Consider the following 20501-nt stretch of genomic DNA (forward strand, 5'->3'; position numbering starts at 1 on the left):
ATGATGAGTAGTAAGATGTCCTAGCTTTTTTTTTTTTGAGCAACAAATGCTTTTTCCAGGCTAAATGAGTATCTTCTAATTTAGTGAGATGCCATTCCCTCTCTGACGGAGTCAGGCACTTCTGATTTGAAGCTTTATCTGAGCCACAGTATCCAAAGTACACAGTGAGGATGTAAAAATAGCTGTTTGGCACTGTGTTGGCACATGGCACTGAAGATAACAGTAGAGCAATTACATCCTTAAACTTACAGCACTTTCAGAAAGACTTCTACTGTAATGAAATTTATTCCCCACTGATGTGTAATACATTAAAGTAAATTTAAACATTATTAAGAAATGATCAGACAGGAGGGGGCTTTCAGGGAATACTGTTAAGTCTTCAGTTTCTATGCCATATGTCAGAATAAGATCCAGAGTATGATTAAAGTGGTGGGTGGGCTTCTTTACATTTTGAGAAAAGCCAACTGAATCTAATAGATTAACTGCATCTACATGGATGTTAAAATCACCCACTTTAATTATAGTAATAATTATATTACTACTTCAGCCCTCCACCCCCCCCAATTCCTTTATAGGAAAATGGAAAACAGGTGCAACAATTCACTAAAATTTGTGAAGACTGGACTCACATTGAAAACTCAGACAGTGTCCAAAGGAAAACTGCTCAAGACCACTTTAAAAGCTATAAGAAAGCCTGGCTCCTTGGTAGCAAAATATAAAGAAATGAGAGGTGGCTCAAGACATTTGCACAGTGTAAGTACACAACATTTCAGGTAGTTTCTTTATATATATATATATATATATATATATATATATATAATTTGTGGAGTTTTAATTTAATTATGTTTATTTCACTCAAGTAAAGCATTTCTTACATTTTGTTTGGGTTTTTAGTGTAGTTTACTACAATACCCTTGCCCTGCACCAAACTGGAAATTTAAGATCAACTGTAAGATTATACTAAATAAAGTTATATGGGATATACTAGCAAACACTCATTTATATTTACACATCCAGCAGACACAAAGAAACATTATTTTTCATTAGAAGATATATAGTCCAGTATTTTCTCTCTTTTTAACTCTGTATCTCTGTTGAATTTAGTTGTTTGACCCTCTCCTCTACCAAGTGAACCAGCATTGGTTCAATAATCTTTCCAGTAGCACAAGCATTAGCACCACTGCTGTACAAAAAAAGAGTCACTGAGTCAATAAGTTATTTCCTCCATGACTGTCAAATATCCCTCATCTTCTCACAGCCCCCTGAAGCTGATGACCCCCTTGGATCCCTATAGGGTCTCCAGAAAAGCACCAGCAGCATCCCAAGGAGAGTGAATGTTGAATAATCTGACTGTGTTTGAGTTTGTATCACCCTGAGGAATTCCACGGCTGGCTGGAAGTGCCTGTTCAGCAGCAGAGTGGAATCTGTATTTCAACTTTATTCCTGCTGTTTCTGGATCAGTTAGCATGTTCGTGCACTTGCCTGCCCCAAACTCACCTCTGGTGTAGCACTGCATTGATACAATTACTGCATCTTTAATTCTAGTCCCCAAAAAACCTAAAAAACAAAAAACCCTCTATTGGGAAAAGATTATTTATCCCAGTCTATAGTGTTGACATTTGTACTGCGTGAGAAATGAATGACTTCCTGTGACTTTTATCCCGAAGGACAACAACAAATAGAAAATGTCAAATGGAAAAGGTTAAAGTTATCTATCAGCCTTTTAATTGCCCTCATACATCCTTTTGTAGCCTGTGCATGTCGTCCTACATTTGTTTTCCCTTTTGCAGTTATATCCAGCTTGTGCTGCTTTTACTTTACCCGACAACCATCCATAACCCTCGAGTGCCCTTCTTCTTACTACACCCACCCTCCAATCACCTCCACGAAGCCACCAACCCCTTTATCATGCTTCATGACCTGCCCACCCACTTCTCCATTACTAATATTTCTCACCTCATTCTGTCAGCCCACATGAACACAATCACTTAGGAGACAATTCACAATTATTTGTCAGATCTATTACACCAGCAATTTCAGTATAATGCAAATGTGATGTGGTGAAGATCTAATTTGGTCATGCTGGAGTTGTCTCAGGGAACTGAAACAGTTATAATCAGTGTAAATATCACCTCATCAGCACTGTGGGCTTCGAGCTACAGCGAGCATCGAAAAAAAACTGATGCCCAGCAGTCACTGCGGGGAAGTTCAGCCTCTTGTATTTTTAAATGAAATGCTGAAGAATATTAGGATGATGCTGGTTTATTTTTAATTATATGAAAATAATTATTCCACTAATTTGTGAGCTAAACTGCACTGATGAATTGGCCTAATGGAAAAACAAGTAATTGTAAGTGAGTAAAGTAAGTGACGCCATGGTAACAGCACTGAAAAGATGACCACTTGTAACCAATTATCAGTACAGTTTGGTTGTATTGTTTTGTAAACGAAGAGGGGAACACAAAGCCAGTTTCCTTTGTTTCGTCTCAGATTTAGTTTAAAGATCGAGCTCTGTATTTGATACACACAGTTGAAGAAACTGAAAGGGGGTAGGACACTTTTTCACAGCGCTGTAGAAACTGCACAAAGGCACACAATACTCATGCTACATTCCTAAAATGTAAAGCACTATATAAGTATATAAAAATGACTGCTAGGTAGAAATATATATATGAGCAGTGAGACAGGAAGATCCTTTATGTATCAGAAATGCATTTGGACAAATCCCAGCAGTCCATCACAGTAATGGAATCATTAAGGTCCCATCGGGGTCGACTTTTGTAGCCATAAACTCTGAATGTTGTTATAGCCTGTTTTCTTTTTTTTTTTTTTGTCTGTCAAAGTGAGTGATGTGTGTGTGCTAAAATCTCAAGATGGCCCACAGTCAAATATATAAACTCCAGCAAACAACCTTTGAGTTTAAAAAACTAGAACATTTGGGACTCCAAAGAATCTCAATCTAGAGACGACCGGCACCCACATTTATTTCTAGTAAGAAGCCATCACCCTCTGCACGTCAGGTTGAACATGCAAAATGTGACTGAGAGCGCAAATACATTATCACAGACTCGTCTAAAGTCTCATTATGAGTTGTAGGATTGACCAGTGAATTAGCAAGATGATTTGGTATATAGTCGATGCTAATGCACGGCCAACTTAAAGAAGCCAGAGATGAGTCGGAGAAGCATCTGCTGAATGTCTCTGTTGCCTCTTGCTGGATATTGATTTAGAGATCTTCACATGTGACTGATGTTCAGTCCTGTTTATTTACCTCAGAGAGCTTCACCTGCAGTTTGCCTTTGCCACTGAAAAATATTCTTGACAGCAGCACATGGAACACAGATGAACTCTGGTCCTCAGACAAAGTGATCCATGCCAGTGCTGTTCCAACCACATTACTTGATAACACAAACAGCATGGACACCAGCAAATCTTAGATTTCCATTCCATGTGACTTCTGTTTACTGGGCTGCTCATTATAACTGTTGCCGGGGTAGGACTATTTACTTCCTATCAGGTTTCACTGCCCCATCTCCTCCATGGCTGGAATTCTGATGGATTAGAGGAGACCAGATTATGAATAGGCCTTAAAGCACTTCTCTTTGATCAAGCAGTCTTCTCCCTCATAATTACATTATACAATGACACAAAAAAGATTAGCACTAACTGCTTTGAAATCATTAAGTAAAGAACAATTGTGTTGTAAACTGTAACTCATTATGACAAATGCTATATAGTTAGGACAAAGGCTCAGCTAAGAGGGTAATTGTCAACATCAAATTTGCCATAAAACGTCACATTTTGTACAGTGCTTTACCAACAGTGCACAGCAAAGTCCACATTTTTTAGACTTTATTGAGATGAGACAGGAACACTGGCAAAGAGAGTAAATGGCACAGAACAGTGTCAAACCCGGGCTACTACAAAACCCTTTACAGCATACGAGTCACCTGATCAACCTAGTGAGCTTTTCTTTTCCAAAACTATTGGAAAAGAAAAGAAAATCCCTTTATTTTTTTGCTGCACACTGAAAACATTTGGGTTTGACATTAAAGATGACAGAAGATCGATATCTCAGCTTTTATTTCCAGGTATTTACATCTGGATCCAGCACACAGTTCCTTTTGTCTGAATCCACCCATTTTTCTTGTGAGCAAAAGCACTGAACATGTGACTGACAGCTGTGTTTTGTTGCCCAGGCGTGTCCTGTTACATTGATTGTTCAAATAATAAATAACACTGAATGTCTACACTCCGTTTCAGATTTGACTGTGCAGACTGTGCATTTATAGTTAGGGGAGTAAACAACATGAAAACCAGAGAGCTGTCTGTGGGTGAGAAACAAGCAACTGTGAAGCTGAGAGAAGATGGAAAATCAGTCAGAGCAACTGCACAAACATCAGCCATAGCCAGTGCAACTGTTTGGAAGGTCCTGAAGAAGAAAGTCGTCACTGGTGTCCTAAGTAACAGATGCTGAACAGGTAGACTGAGGAAAACAGCAGCAGCTGATGACAGAAACATTGTAAGTGCTTTAAAGAAAGACCCTAAAACAGCTGTTAGCAACAACCTCCAGAGGGCAGGAGAAAAGGTATCACAGTCTACTGTTCACAGAAGACTTCATGATCACTAGCAAAGAGGCTACACTATAATATGCAAACCACTAATTAGCAAGAAGAACAGGAAGGCCAGGCTGGAAGTACAGAGAAGAGCCTCAGGTATTCTGGGACAAAGTTTCATGGACTGACGAGACAAAGATGAACCGTTACCAAGGTGATGGAGAGGCTAAAGTTTGGAGAAAGAAAGGATCTGCTCATGATCCCAAACATAGGAGTTCATCTGTGAAACACAGTGGGGGTGATGTCCTGATCTTGCATGGCTTCTTCTGGGACTGTCTCATTAATGTTCATTGATGATGTCACGCATGATGGCAGCAGTGCAATGAACTCAGAGGTCTACAGAAACAATTTGTCTGTCATTTTACAGAAAGGTGCAGCACGGTGGCGTGGTTGGTTAGCACTACTGCCTCACAGTTACAATGATATCTATGCTCGATTCCACCTTGCCCGGGCCTCTCTGTGTGGAGTTTGCATGTTCTCCCCGTGTCTGCGTGGATTTCCTCCCACAGTCCAAAGACATGCAGTTACTGGGGTTAGGTTAATTGGTCACTCTAAATTGCCCATAAGTGTGAATGGTTGTCTGTCAGGCTTGATGCAGTTATTGCAGCAAAGGATGTGCAGCTCAGTATTAAGTCTTATTCACTTTAATCTAGTTCAAGTTTATCTGTTTCAATACTTCTGCTCATGAGAAAAATGGCTTTGCTCAAACAAAAGGTTCTATCTTCTGAACTGTGTATCAGATTTAGACTTAAATACCTGGAAAATGAAAGCTGAGATGTTGATCTTTTCTCTCATATTGATTTCTTTTTGTAATTTCAAACTCAAATGTATTCAGTTTACAGCAAAAATAAAAGGATTGGCCTCGGGAAGTGTATAACAGCACCAGTGAAGCAAAAATCCAGTGGAAAAAATCTATAAAAATTAGATGCGGGCACTGTGACATCAGCCACTGGATTGTGAAATTCTGCTGTGAAGCCACAAATTTTTCCTACATCATGCTGGGTGTTGATGTCTGTTGAAACAGAGCTGCTGAACAGAGCTGTAAAGTAGTCACTACGGGAATTTTGAACTCTGAAGCAGCACTCAAAAAGAATGCTGCTTCCTGTCTGCTTGATCACCAATCGACTCCTCCACCTAAAAAAATCAAACTACCCTCTGAATATTAGCATCCCTAGAATCATGGTTACATTTACAGACAAAACCACTTGCTTGGTTTTGGGCACAGAAGCTACTTGGCTGAGTAGTGTTCAGTCTTACCATTTTTCATTCACTTACAGCGCACTAGATATTGCTTAGCTTTAAATGCAACTGTGCATCATTTGTTTTGTTTGGTTTTGCTCCTGCCAAACTGATAAAAAAAACACCAATTCAGAAGTAAAAATTGAAGCATATGCACTTGTTTCTTTACTCATATAAAAAAAAGCACACTTTCTTTGTTAAATATACATGTTGCAGAAAAATGGTAACAGCACCTGCCCACGATTTCAGTTTCTATTACTAAAGTTAAAACTTTTCTTTTTATTTCATTGGCAGCAGGATAAATAGTGAAAACGGAAAAAGCCACGCACCATGCACTGAGGCAAAAGACTCATGGACCTACAGTACCAGCCAAAGGTTTGGAGACACTGTCTCCAAACTTTTGGCTGGTACTGTAGGTCCTATTTTTGTGTGCTGTAATTTTTCCATACTTCCATCAGCATATATTGATATATTGATGTCCATATCATGCAGCCTTTAGCGAATGAGTGAGAGTAAGTATCCATGTGTGAGTGTGTCTGTGTATTGAGGTTAGTGAAGTAACATCTCCTACCTGATTACAGGTGCTGATGTCCACGCCTCCTTTCAGATATTCCAAAACCTTGTCAATGTTCCCTGCCCTCGCCGCTCGCAGGAAACTTGTGTTACTGTCCGACTGGAAGAAAGAGACAAGAAACACACTTTACAAAAATGCATCATTTTTTTGGCTGTCAAATAAGATTATTCAGTTTATCGATCATGTCTGAAGAAGTCATTGCTGTCCTCTTATAGCCATGCCCGATTTAAGTGCTATTAAGTCAGAAGTGATTCATTTTCTTGACACTTTGACGAAGCCTTCAACCTGCCACAGACACAGCCAGGATTTGACCGATCACTCTGCTGTGTGTTAGTTTGTAACTCGGCTAATGACTGACGTTAATGAAATACACAAAAGTTGTAGTTCAAAGTGAAACATTTCTGCCCTTGTTATGATCAAATAGTTTAACAGTACGTGAGGTACTATTTCCTGTAGGGAATTTAATAGTTCCTCCACACTAATGACAGGTGGAATGGCATCCCACAATGATCCATTCTAGGACCAGTGTCAGGTAATGGCATTGCATGTGAGCATATCACACAGATTCATCATCTGGTCATTGGGAAGCCATCTTACTCTTTCCAGTGCACATTTTAACCTGGTGACCATTCAGTAATTATGTTTCTATTTCCTTTAAAATGAACATAGTTTACATCAATTGTGTAAATTAGATTTCATGCCTTTATCAGTCTTTGTTTTCCATGAAAATTGTTATCTACAGGTCTAAATTAGAATTGTGCCAAACATCACATCCCATAAAATATCATCTTCAGCAATAATGCATTTGCACTACTAATCTTCCTCAGTGAAACACAATGTCCCTAGCTGTGAAGGACATTTCCCCTGTTTGTTCTTGGATGCTGGGCGAACTGCAGTTGGACACAGACCAGGACTGTAAGGAGAGAGAATGATTCAGCATTTTCCTCTTGGTGCCTCCACTAAAGTTACAGTAAATATGGCTCTCTGCTCCTCCTGCAGGAAAGCACTGCGTGATGCTTATTTTTACTGCATTTAAATTGCGTTACTCCTTCCACTAGGAATTCAGAGGTCAAATACAGGAACAATATAACACAGCAGTGGAGTTTGTCTTGCTCATGGAAGTCGGATCTATTATTGCTTTTCAATGTGATTTAAATATTTGTATTACAGCCACTGTGGCATCTGACCACTAATTCTTAGATCAGAGAAAAGGATTCAGCACCTATATAAAACAACCACTGACACTGCAGCACTGATACCTCCCTCACACACAGCCACAGTGTGATGCTTCTAACTTACCTGCAGTCAGCTACTGCCTGGTTACTGCAGGCAGCTGCACTGCATCACTCGTAGCCCTTTTCCATCAACACTATTATGGTATCCAATCTAGAACCAGCTCCATGCATTTACACAAGAAATAATATGATGGTGATGGTTTCATAAACATTTGGTGTCAAAGGCCTTGACTTTCTCCAGGGAAATTAACCTGATTTATATCAGTAACTCTATAGAATAATCTCAAAAATGTCAAACTGTGGGCTCTTTCTAAAAAGCCTCCACACCAGTATTGATGGAAAAGAGTTACTGTACAAAACTCACTGCAAGACCAACATAGTCACAATCAAATAATACAATTGGCATGATTGGATCAATCCTCAACAGCTCTGTGGTGAAAACAAAATATAGATCTGTTTTGTGTTTAAAAACTTTTAGGAAAAATGAGCAATGCAAATTTGAGTCAGGTCAGTACACTTTACAATTTCATGTGGCTTTATTATTTCTGACAAACTATGGAGGGGCTTTGTAGGGATCCTGGGGGTCATGTTCTGTGGCAGTTTCTTACTTAACCCAGTGTTCAAGCCTTGCTTCTTCTCACCTTCAACATCAGAACACTTGTTTTACTATGAAAACATGGTAATATTTTATTTATAACAGTAAAATTAATTTGAAGAACAGTTAAATGCAATTATGCATATTTAATGTTATACACTACACTTTTTAAAGGGAATAAAAAGCAATATCTAATTTAACATAAAAATTAAACTATCAAATTGAGCAAACAATAACAATAAAGTAAAATGTAGCACTTTAAAATATCATTAGCCTCATAGCATAATTGCCATCAACCATCAACCTGTCTATTAGACCCCATTCCTACGAGACTGCTCAAAGAAGTCCTACCATTAATTAATGCTTCGATCTTATGATCAGTCTGTCTTTATCAATTGGCTATGTACCACAGGCTTTTAAGGTGGCAGTAATTAAACCTTTACTTAAAAAGCCATAACTTGACCCAGCTGTCTTAGCTGAGGCCAGCCTCCAACCTCCCTCCTTCAAATTCTTGAAAGAGTAGTTGTAAAACAGCTAACTGATCATCTGCAGAGGAACGGTTTATTTGAAGAGTTTCAGTCAGGTTTCAGAATTCATCACAGTACAGAAACCGCATTAGTGAAGGTTACAAATGATCTTCTTACAGAATCTGACTCATCTCTGTGCTTGTCCTGCTAAACCTCAGTGCAGCATTCAATATTACTGTTCATAACATTTTATTACAGAGATTAGAGCATGCCATATGTATTAAAGATACTGCACTGTAGTAAATCATGTAAATGGGGAGTCTTCTTCATACACTAAGCTTAATTATGGAGTTCCACAGGGTTCTGTGATAGGAGCAATTCTATTTACACTATACATGCTTCCCTTAGGCAGTATTATTAGAAAGCACTCCATACTTTTTCATTGTTATGCAGATGATATCCAGCTTTATCTATCTATGAAGCCAGATGACGCACATCAATGAGTTAGACTGCAGAAATGTCTTAAAGACATAAAGGCCTGGATGACCTCTAACTTCCTCCAGCACTTGATGTATGGTTGATTTATGTTAAACCAGTTTAACACAAAGTTAGAAGGAACAACTTTTCAATCCTCTTAGTGTCTCCTGAGTAATAAAGCAAAGATGAGGATCCTCCAAAATGCCAGAGCAGTCCAGTAATCAAAGTTTCACACTGAAGGGCCCTTAGACTGAAAGAATATAGGCTACAAAAGAGGAATAAAAAATATCAATATCATGATTCAGGTTCATAACTGACATATTTCAACTCTTCTGTTTTTTTACATCTGCTGATCATAAACATAAAAACGATATTATCTTTATAGGTGATCTTCTATGAATTACTTAATAAGGTCATAATTTACTGTGATCACTAGATGTTTCCTGGAAGGATTTTTTTTAAATCTGGTACTAATTATAATGAAAAGAGACCAAATTTTAATATTAATATAATGTTATTCTTTTATGGTCATACTATTGTATGATATGCGATAATGGGCTATAATCCCCTTACATTTATATACTGTATGTAAAAAAACAAACAAAAGAAAACCTGTATTGTAACTTTGCAGTGTGTGTATATTACTTACACTGCACATATATCACAAAATGTATCACACTCTAAGGAATTAGCTCTTTTGAATATCTTCTCTTTTTTCAGACTTTATTTAAATATATTTTGACTAAATGAAATTGTTCATTATGTGTTTCTACTAAAATATGAAATACCTACCGCAGCCCCAATTTAATTTTCTGAATTAACAAAACAAAAACAAGCAAACATCTCATTCTCATCCAGTCTCATTCACAACAAAGCAGTGAACAAAACCCTAGAAACACTTGTTCATGCAGCCTCAAACATATTCTTTAAAGCTGTCTTTAAGAAAGTCCGTACAAAGCAGCCATAACCACACTCAGTATAATATCCTCACATTTCCCTTAGAGCTGCCAAGTCATATTATGCAAGACCTTGCCCTAACCATCTCACTGCGACTGGCTGGTTGCTATAGTGACACGAAGACCAACAGGACCTTCAGACAACCGAGGCTTTGAATGAAAAATACTTAACAGTGGAGAGAAAGGGAGAATTGTAGCAGCCAGCATCCTACAGAAACGTTCCTTTACTCCTAGTTAGGAGGAGTTTAGTCAGTCTGACACAGACACAACCTGCATTTACATGACGCTTGTGTCTGCGGTGAATCAGAATACAAAACGACACCGAAGGCTGTACTGGTACAGTATCATATATAATCCTGTCATTCAGCGTGTGCCTTGTCTGTAACGGCCTGTTCTTACCTATGTCTCAGCTTGTGTCTTTACATGTTACTTCATGATGTCATAAAGGCTGCCTGTTGTGACAAAGCGCCGTCCTACAGCTCACTCACCAACACATCACATCAAACATTTATTTCCAAGGTCTCTGTTTTTCTCTGTGGAGTGCCAGTGGCTCTATCAATAATGCAAACATTGCCTAAACTGTCCCCAACACAAATCCTGTGAGTCTAAGGCTGAAGCTGGGAGCATCCTTACCCCTCCCAGTTACCATGGAGACAAGCATAGTGACACAGTAACCATAGAGACTCGGCAGGGTCGGTCTCTCAGCAAAGCGAGCAAGCAAAACACAGTAAACAGGAAATATATTTATTTCCATCAAACTATCTGTAAAGGTATCAGTCTAACAGTATGTCACACTCAGATTATCCTCTCAGAACCTTTTTTGCTATAACCTTGAACCTTAACCAGCAAACTGTGGCTACACAATGAGTACAGAGTCAACAGCACCTCAGATTAATCTAATAAGAAATACCATTTAATATTTTATGGCGGTGGTACATAAGGTGTTAACTTAATGCCAGTAACACAAAAAGCATCAATCTTATCCAATGTTTCAGTTACTGTGGTGCAGAGTCCCGCTTTAGCGGATGCTACCAACACCCACATTTTTTCCCAAAAAACGCTGGAGATTTTATCACATCATCTTTTTCTACACCTTGCAGCTAGCTTTGGTTCCTAAACTTAACTCAACAGTGACTGAAAGCATAATTATATATTTTTTTAAATGTAATTTCAAGTTTGGTCTTCATGCGTGAAAACAGAATTAGTTAACACACCAAAGTTAGACAGCAAATGCAGCAAAAAAATAAAGAATTGTGAGAAGTTAGGGACAAAAATCATCCACCAAAAACTCAGTAACTCCACTGCTGACCAGCAATTTAACCTCAACTGAATTCTAACCTTAAGAACAAAGTTTGTTACTGTGGACATTTAACCTGCATTAAGAACAAGAGCAAGAACATATTCTATTCCTAGCTGCGTGGATGGAATAACAGCATCTGTGTTTATTAGCAACCGCGCTTCACCCATTGGTGCTGCACTGTTTGTGAGTGCCGCTGATGAAAAACACCTTTGGTCTGGCTTGTACACAACAGTCCATAAACAAAGTACCACAGCTATAGGATTATGATTGTATTTCAATCAGTGCAATGGATGATTGTTAGGTGTAAGGTTTTCAGCCCCAGCCATATAAAGGATATAATAAGCACACAGAGGGAATATACAGTAACTTGTTCTAATTCTTTGTAGTCAAGTTGACATAAATGGACCAACAGTAAATTCTGATATAGGCATCTTTCCTATGTTTCCTTCATTACTATTATGATCAGTGGTCGCTGGTTATAAGCTTTATAGATGACTATGTAGAAGAGTCCATGGGCTGTTTCCACATGCATTAAGATACAGATCACCATTGTAGGACCTGCAGCATAATTTGCTTTTGATTAAATGTTGACAGAAATGCAGATAGGGAACAGATACATGTAACCAGCTGGAATAATGTCACACATTACAAGTTGACTTTTTTAAATATATGAGTGGAAGGATAGAGCAGGACCTTTAAAGCACTTTAACATCAGTGTAGGATGCTGGGCCAGGAGTCACAGGTCAAGGCACTAAGCTGAGATGTATGTGGGATGTGTTGTCATAGAAGATGGAAGGTTTTTTTAATATATATATCACACATATATTAGGTGCATACAGTAATTTTTTAATAGAGAACAAATAAAAAGTAAGGAAATGATCATTACCTCTCAAATCTTAGTATTGTCTAAAAACAGTGATGTGTTTAAGGAAGCTGTTACAGTTGCTAATTATAATTATCATGCTTTTATGAATTGTTGTATAAGTTGTTATATGAACAGAGATGTGTCTATGTAAAGAGGAAACCTTTGTATGACCTCTCAGGAGGTGTTTTGTCCTGATCTCAGAGTCAGCAGGAGTGTGAACTGATGAACCTGTTGGAGATGGGGACTAGTGAGCTGTAAACAACCTTTAAATTGTTCCTGTCTCCATGGCCTTCCCAGAGATGGGAATTTCAGTGACATAAACATCACATTCCAGTCCCGCGGGAAGTCACGGAGCCTGTTTTCTGTCTTTACCTGGTTTTCAGGCTTGGCAGTTTTATTGTATGCATTCTATTTGTATAAAGAGTGATTTGCTGGGACTGCCTGGTGTGCATTCACTGATGCCTGAACTGAGAGCAACTGCTCCTCTTGCAAGAATTAAACCCTTACTACGGGAGCTGGTTGAGTGGGCCTGATTGTTTGATAACTGAAGAAGTTGTTCCAACAAATGCCTTTACCCAAATATCTATGTTCAGGCCTCAGATGCTTTCTGCAGGCTGTTCCAAAGTCACATATTGTAGTGCTGGGGAGGTTAAGCACTCCAGCACAAGATTGCTTTATAAAAACTTCTCTTGGTGTTTCAGTAAGTTGTCGTTGGGTTTTTATAGGTGTGCTGTTTTGTGCATGTGAATGGAATTTCCACTCATGCAACTATCACAACTTTTCAAGCCTTTAGATTGTCTAAAATTGAAATTTCCTGAAACAGGCTCTATAAAGGTAGTACTAATTGTTTAGTACTAATAAAGTTTAGCATCACATACAAAGGGGTTACTGGTCTCTCCTATCTAAAAGTCCACTCCTCACTACAGCACACAGCATACACCATGCTTTTAGCTTGCATTTAAGTGTTTCATCCTTGGAATGACCCAGTTTGTGTCTGAGGGTGTTACTATGTCTGAAGTGCACTGGAATGTTATGCTTGGAGAAAATTGTTCTGAGTTTCTCCTACAAACCTGCCATATAAGGGCCGACTGTGTTCTGCCTGTTGTTTTGTTTCGCCGTGGTTAATGTCTGAGGTTTCTTCATTTGCATCTTTGCTGATTTATTTTGTGTTCCAGTGAGTAGAAGGAGTCCAAGGCTACGTTCACCCAAATCCGATTTTTGTGCCCTAATGCGACCTGTATCTGATCTTTTCATGACAGTCTGAACAACACAGATCCGACTTTTACAAATGCGACCCAGGCCGCTTGGATACGTGGTCCTAAATCAGATACATATCTGATCTTTTCAAATGTGACCTGTGTCTGTACGGCCAGGTCGCATTCATCCAACCCGCACATCATTGACACTCGACAAACGTCACTATTCTGAGTCCTGATCCATGCTGTGAGCACAGCAGAGTCCAGGAATGGTAACCTACACTATACTGCCAAAAGCATTCACCTGTCTACCTTCACACACAAATGAACTTGAGTCCACGGGGTTCAATATGATGTCAGCCACCCTTGGCAGCTATAACAGCTTCAACTGTTCTGGGAAGGCTTTCCACAAGGATTAGGAGTGTGTTTATGGGAATTTTTGACCATTCTTCCAGAAGTGCATTTGTGAGGTCAGACACTGATGTTGGATGAGAAGGCCTGGCTTCAAATCTCCCTTCTAATTCATGCCAAAGATGTCTGTCAGGTTGAGGTCAGGACTCTGTGCAGGCCAGTCAAGTTATTTCACACCAAATTCGCTCGTCGCTCACCCATTCCATGAACTTGTTGCACAGGTGGCATCCTATAACGGCACCATGGTGGAATTCACTGAGCTCCTGAGAGCGTCCAATTCTTTCACAGTCGGCATGCCTAGATGCTTGATTTTATACATCTGTGGCCATGGAAGTGACTGGAACACCTGAATTCAATCATTTGGATGGGTAAATGAATACTTTAGACAAAATAGTGTATTTTCCTATGTATCCTCCCTGGTAAACCACGAAGTCCACTCAGCAAAAGCCTCTACTTCTTTGGTTTTTATCTTGACTCAGGCATCATCTACACATCTGAAGCAGTGGCTAGGTGTCGTCCCTCTTAAGGAGCTCAGAGTTTTACTTTCCATTTCCTCCATGTAAAGATTGGCTGTAATGAGTGTCACTGGGGAACCCATAGCACATCTGTGCTTTTGCGTGCAGAAACCATCATTGTATTTGAAGTCACGCAGCCCCCAGTCTGCTTGAGTCTAACAGTCAGACAGTCTCCACTGCCTCAGTTCTCGGTACACATGTGAAAAGTCATCTGGAGCCAGTTTAAGTTAGAGGAGTTTTGGATGTGATGAGGAGTATTCCAGACAAGTGGAGGCAAAATGGTGGCGAGCATCGCAGGTGGCTGTTGTAGGCACTGCTGTAGGTGGCTGAGTTTATACTGCTAACAGTGGGATGACCTCTGGGTTTAAATTTCCCTAAACTTTCAGTCTCCCTGTTTCCTTAAAGCACTTGAAAATATTTGCTAAATCCTTACACTATATTTCTGACCAAAATCTGACAAACGAACATAAAAATTACAAAAATAGTAGGCACTAAGATAAGCTGTATATGATTTGAACTAAAGCACAACACCACTCTTATAGTACAGGTGCATTAATACTTTTTGTTAGACCTCTGCCAAATAATTTGAGACATACTTATAGCAGGCCAGCAACTCCAAAATGTTTTTACATTCACGCAATAAAATTTAGACACAAACAAAATATTGTTATTCCACTGACATATATCCTCACATGTTCCTTCAGGAAAAGCCACGCATTAAGACAGGGTCCAGACTAAATGATTTTCTGGTCTTGTACTCCTGGTAGCAGCAGCATGCTGCTGAGGTCATTACATTGCTTTTCAAATTAGCCACAAGAGTCCACACGCTGCTGTGCTGGGATACTTTAGGAACAAAAATGTCACACTGGCCTTTAAAGGGAGAGGAGCAGGGAAAACACTTCACCCCATCTTACACACTCACACACACACACACGCACTCGTTTACACACCAGCCTGCACACATGAAAACACTTAAACTCTGAACATCTGGGTACTTTGTCAATATCTGTTAGCATATAACTCAAAGGCAGAAAGAAGAGTGGCAAAAGTTGTATCACTTCAATGCAAAGGCGGCTAATGTGATAAAAAGAAAAACTTTAAAAAGTGCACAGATTGAGCATCAGTGACAACAACAAAGGATCCTGACAGTGACCAAGTTAAAAATAACTGACTTATGAGTGCTTCAAAAAAGTTACTCAAGACTTTCTCATCAGAACAAATCTCCCAAAATACTCCAGAACCAAAGAGCACTTCAGGTGTGTCCTAGTTGTCTGTGCTGCACCTGCCTGTGTAAGATCTTACCAGCATCAGAGGAGACTGAACAGGAAAATGCTCCATGCAATAGTAGTCTGGCAAAGCATTCTGATCTAGGTTAGGCTGGCTCCCAACAGTCCTCAGGCCCTTGTCTGAGCCGCACACCTTACACATAGCTGTGTTGCCCATGGTACAAGTTATTCAAGTCTCTTCCATCAGAACGTAAAGGAAGCAAAGTGAGTAATCACTCTGATAATCCACTCCTTGTCCCTGCATCAACTACCCTCCCCCTAAAAGCTTACAGGCTACCATACAGGAGGGTGAGGTTCTGCCCCTGTTGGACTGGACTAAAGTCCTGTAAGTACAGACAGCAGAGTTCTAGCTCTTCCTCATTACAAATTCCCACTCACTGACCATTGACTAACAACCCCCCCCATACCCCACCCCCTTCCAGCCCAGCTATTTTTACACCCACCAGCCAAGCTATGCATGTAGAGGGAGAGATAGGGTGGTCGGCATAAGGCGGCATGCTAAACAAGGGAGGGGGCGGGGTCAGCACAGGCACACCGAGCATTATAAGGCAAATATGGGCCAATAATTTGTGCTGATATGCATATTTGCTGTCTACTAAAACTGATTATAGCAATAAAACCCTTTGTAAGTTCATGGATTCCACTTGGGTTGTGTTTGAAAAAAGACAAAAACCAATAAACAAAACAAAACAAAAATGAATGTGGAGCCATCCGTGGATCTAATGAGGCCAGCTGGACACACCCAGAACGCTTCACATGCTAGTATTTTTCTTAGGACACTGTGAGACATCCAAGAAGCTCCATCCACTATTCTCTGTTCCACTATGCCAAATCATAAATGGACTGGTTCTTATGTAATGCTTTTCTACTTTTCCTGAGCACTCACAGTGCTTTATGCAACATGTCTTATTCACCCATCCACACACACACACATTCAAACTTCGATGAACGCAACGGGAGCAACTCGGGGTTCAGTATCTTGCCCAAGGATACTTTGGCAAGCGACTGGAGCACACAGGGATCGAACCACCAACCTTCCGATTGACAGGATTTTTGCTTATCCAGGTAACTTCAGTATTAACCCTATTTTTTCTGTACTGTGAACGTGGTTGACTTCTTACAGAGTAAACTGCCATGGTAGCTTGTGCTGTGAACCTATCCTGCTCTAGAGCACAACAGATTAGAGATCAACAGGTTTGAAATTACTGCCCAATAACTAATCAATTCTCCAGAAAACAGTTTTTTTTTTTTTAAATTTACATCATATTTTAAGTGCAGTATAGTTTCTTTGCAACATCCACACTCACATTCACACCTGGATTTTGTGGATGTTGTTTGTCTCTCTGTGTTAGCACTGTGACAGGCTGGCAACCTGTACAGGGTGTACCCTGCCTCTCGCCCCGTGTCAGCTGGGATAGGCTCCAGCTCCCCCAACCACCCTGAACAGGATAAGAGGAAGTGAATGGATGCATGGATGGATACTTTCTTTGCTGGGAGAATCTGCTTTATATGTGCAGTTTGTTAAGCTGTACCTTACTAAAACCTGAATGAAGCACAAACTGTGTGTAACAGTGTCACAGGAATGTGCATACATTCATTTGGTGGTGCAGAAAATGTATAAACGTTGTTCTACTTGATTCTAATCGGCTGCCGAGTCTCGTTGGTACTGCTGAAAACACTTTTGTTTTTATTTGATAACATCTCTGGATTAGGTGACACTCACAGAGATAATTTTTTGTGGAAGAAAAGTCATATGATCTGTGAAACGCTCCTTTTAGATTGATCACATGCTGCCAACGCCAGCCCTTTTTATGTGAACATGCAGGGGGAAACGCTGGGTTAAATTAGCAAATTGATAACCAGCTTTGTGTGACCGTTTCTCCTGATTGCCAATGTTAAAGTAAGTGAATCCAGATAAGAGAAAGATACCCTGGGTGTGCTGAACTCACTTCGTAGCACAGGGCCCTGCTCTACTGTACCTCCTGAGCCACAGCCACCCCATAACCACAAGGCCTTTGAGCCGATCATGTTGGGTTGTGCTGTAAACAAACAGTGTAACTGCCATGGTGTGACCTTTTCCTACATACCTTCACCCACACTGAAAAATAAGCCCTGATTTTTCTGGTGCGCACTCATTGGACGTGTGCTAAAGTGGTGTTCTATATCTCCTAAAGAATCTGTTTAAGAAATGTCAAAAGGTTTAAGGGGAGCACACTCACTATTTAAGTCCTGGGCACTGGCCCCCGAACACTGACTACAGATGGATCAAACCTATACAAAGAGTAGCTAAAGCACTAGTGGCCGTCATATCAGTGGACCCCCAATGTTTTCTTCTTTTTTTAAACATTAGTCTTTCTCAGTGACTTTTCTGTGGCACTGTGATCACCAACCCTCACTTCAATTACTGTTTAATGGAAGCAGGCAGAGTGTTTTGCTAATGCAGATCTGTGTCAGACTGCAGCCCAGAGCAGGGCTGTATTGATTTTGCTGGACTGAATGCAAATTAAAAGTCGCACAGACCTTTTCATGGCAATGGACTGGCAGCACACAATTAATGGTGTGCTGTCAGATAGAAGCTTCAGACGTTAGGTCTCCTCGCACAAATTGTCCACGTTCAGATGTAGATTTACGTGTATTTGTGTATCCTTGTGTGTGACATCGGGGAGGTAAATGTCTCCATTCTCTTTGCAGTCTTCTAGGTCATGACTCACACAATAATCTCACTGTTAAAAAGATCAGCTCAACAATTCTAATAAACTGAATATGTTAGCGTAGGGAGAAAGACTTCTCATTGTTGAGAGCCACGTGAGAAAGCAGCTCTGGCGTTTTCTATGAATGAATGATTGTAAACTGATTATATGTAAAATGAATAATTATAAATTGAGTAAGCAAGTACATGATGTTATAGAGGGAAACTGAGGCTCTTAAAATTAGCTCTGAAACTCAATAATACAGATTGTTTTTGATCTAGAATAAACTATAATTTAAAAAAAACCTCCAGCCTGTTCACAGCCGAGCATGAAGCTGCAGGTATGAGACCATGGTCCTCACCCAGAAAAGGGTGGAGTGCTCACTCGAGGTCAGGGGGGAGTTGCTGCCCTAAGTGTAGTTTAAGTATCTCAGTGTGTGGGGAGAGGAGAGTGGGAGATTGGGGCTGTGCAGTGATGCAGATGCTGCACAGGTCCATCGTGGTGAAGCTGAGCATAAAAGTGAAGCTATTGATTTACCAGTCGATCTACATCCCCGCCCCCACCTGTGGTCATGAACTTTGGGTAGTCACCAAAAGCACGAGATTGTGGATACAAACAACGGAAATGAGAATCTATCTCAGAGATAGGGTGAAGAGTGCAGTCATTCAAGGGGGGCTCAGAATAGAGCTGCTGCTCCTCAACATTGTACGGAGCCAGTTGAGGTGGTTGGGGCACCTACTGGGATGCCTCCTCGGCGCCTCTTGGTTGAGGTGTTCTGGCCAACCGGGAGAAGGCCCCAGGGCAGGCCTGGGAACACCTCGGTGTTCCCCCAGATAAGGAGGAGGTGGCTGGGGAGAGGGAAGCTTGGGTTTCTCTGCTTAGGCTGCTGTCCCTGCGACCTGGCCCCGGATGAGTGGAAGAAAATGAATGGATGGACTGATGAACTTCCATCCAGGCATAAACTTTTGAGGTTATATCCTGACATCTTTTAACAAAAAAAAAACAAACAAAAAACAAAAAAAAAAGCAGAACTGCATTCACTAAAATCTTTTTGTGAAGATGTTGGTGAAACAAACTAAATGGCATCAGACACAAAATGGACGGCGAGGAACATGATCCGCAGAATGGACACTTCAAAAAGGGAAAACTGCTGGAAACTGAGCAAGAAGTTAAAAGCAGGAAATCCACTGCTGGGTATAAGTGACAAATGCATGACTAAAGCTTGTTAGCTGAGGCTGTGTACACGCTCCACAGCAGGTGTAAAGTAAGAAGACTGACCTGCTCCCCTTATGACAATATCAGGCTTTGTTAACTGCAGTCCAGTTATGTGTAGTAGCAGCATCATATCCATATATGTGTGAACAAATAGGCCACTGAGTCACCACAGAGCATTTAAAAAAGCAGTAAATTATACTGTACAGTACAATGTTCGACCACTAAGGATCAATGACATTGCAATACCCCTAAAATTGTTAAAGAATGCCAATAATGTGTTAACCCTTCTATAGTTGCTTGTGACGCTCCTTGGTAAACCATGGACATAAATTACAAAGCCAAAGTATAATATATGCAATCTTTACATGGCCATTTTCAAACATGTTTAAGTCATTTCTTCACATTTGGCCCTTTATTTGACAATTAGAGTAGAGATTGCCAGGAAACGATGTTAATGGGCTGGAGCACACAGCAAGGGAATATGCTCTGTGGTTTTTCACATATTGCATATTGTGAGCGAGATACTTGAACTCCCTCACATGAGGCAAAAACTCCTTCTCAGTGTTAAGGGTTGAAAACGTGTGTTTAAGATATAAATGTGGATTAAAAAGACAAGTTCCGTTTATGCTGTGATTAGATAAAAAAAAAGTGGACACCCCAATATATTTGAAAATGGAGTTTATGGAACATTCTGATAAATCAATTTTTTGATTAAAAATACACTGTGCAATTTATTTAGGTTTTTCCACGGAAAAAATTAAACTGATGATGTATTAGTAACAAAACAAAAACAAAAAAAGCCCCCATGTATCAGATATGATGCACTTGGCATCAAAGGGTTAAGAACTGATTCAATGGTAATTT

The 20501-nt window shown here is 40.0% G+C and overlaps 1 protein-coding gene across 1 annotated transcript in view; it reads right to left on the bottom strand.

Moving 5' to 3' along the window:
- LOC115775710 (ankyrin-2-like) overlaps nt 1-20501 on the bottom strand; it is a 152277-nt gene that overhangs the window by 83230 nt on the left and 48546 nt on the right. The window contains exon 2 of the mRNA XM_030723183.1: nt 6427-6528. Coding sequence (XP_030579043.1) covers nt 6427-6528 — 102 coding nt within the window. The remainder of the gene's footprint in view (nt 1-6426; nt 6529-20501) is intronic.

This window comes from Archocentrus centrarchus, unplaced genomic scaffold, assembly GCF_007364275.1.
Source record: "Archocentrus centrarchus isolate MPI-CPG fArcCen1 unplaced genomic scaffold, fArcCen1 scaffold_24_ctg1, whole genome shotgun sequence".
Classification (NCBI taxonomy): Eukaryota; Metazoa; Chordata; class Actinopteri; order Cichliformes; family Cichlidae; genus Archocentrus; species Archocentrus centrarchus.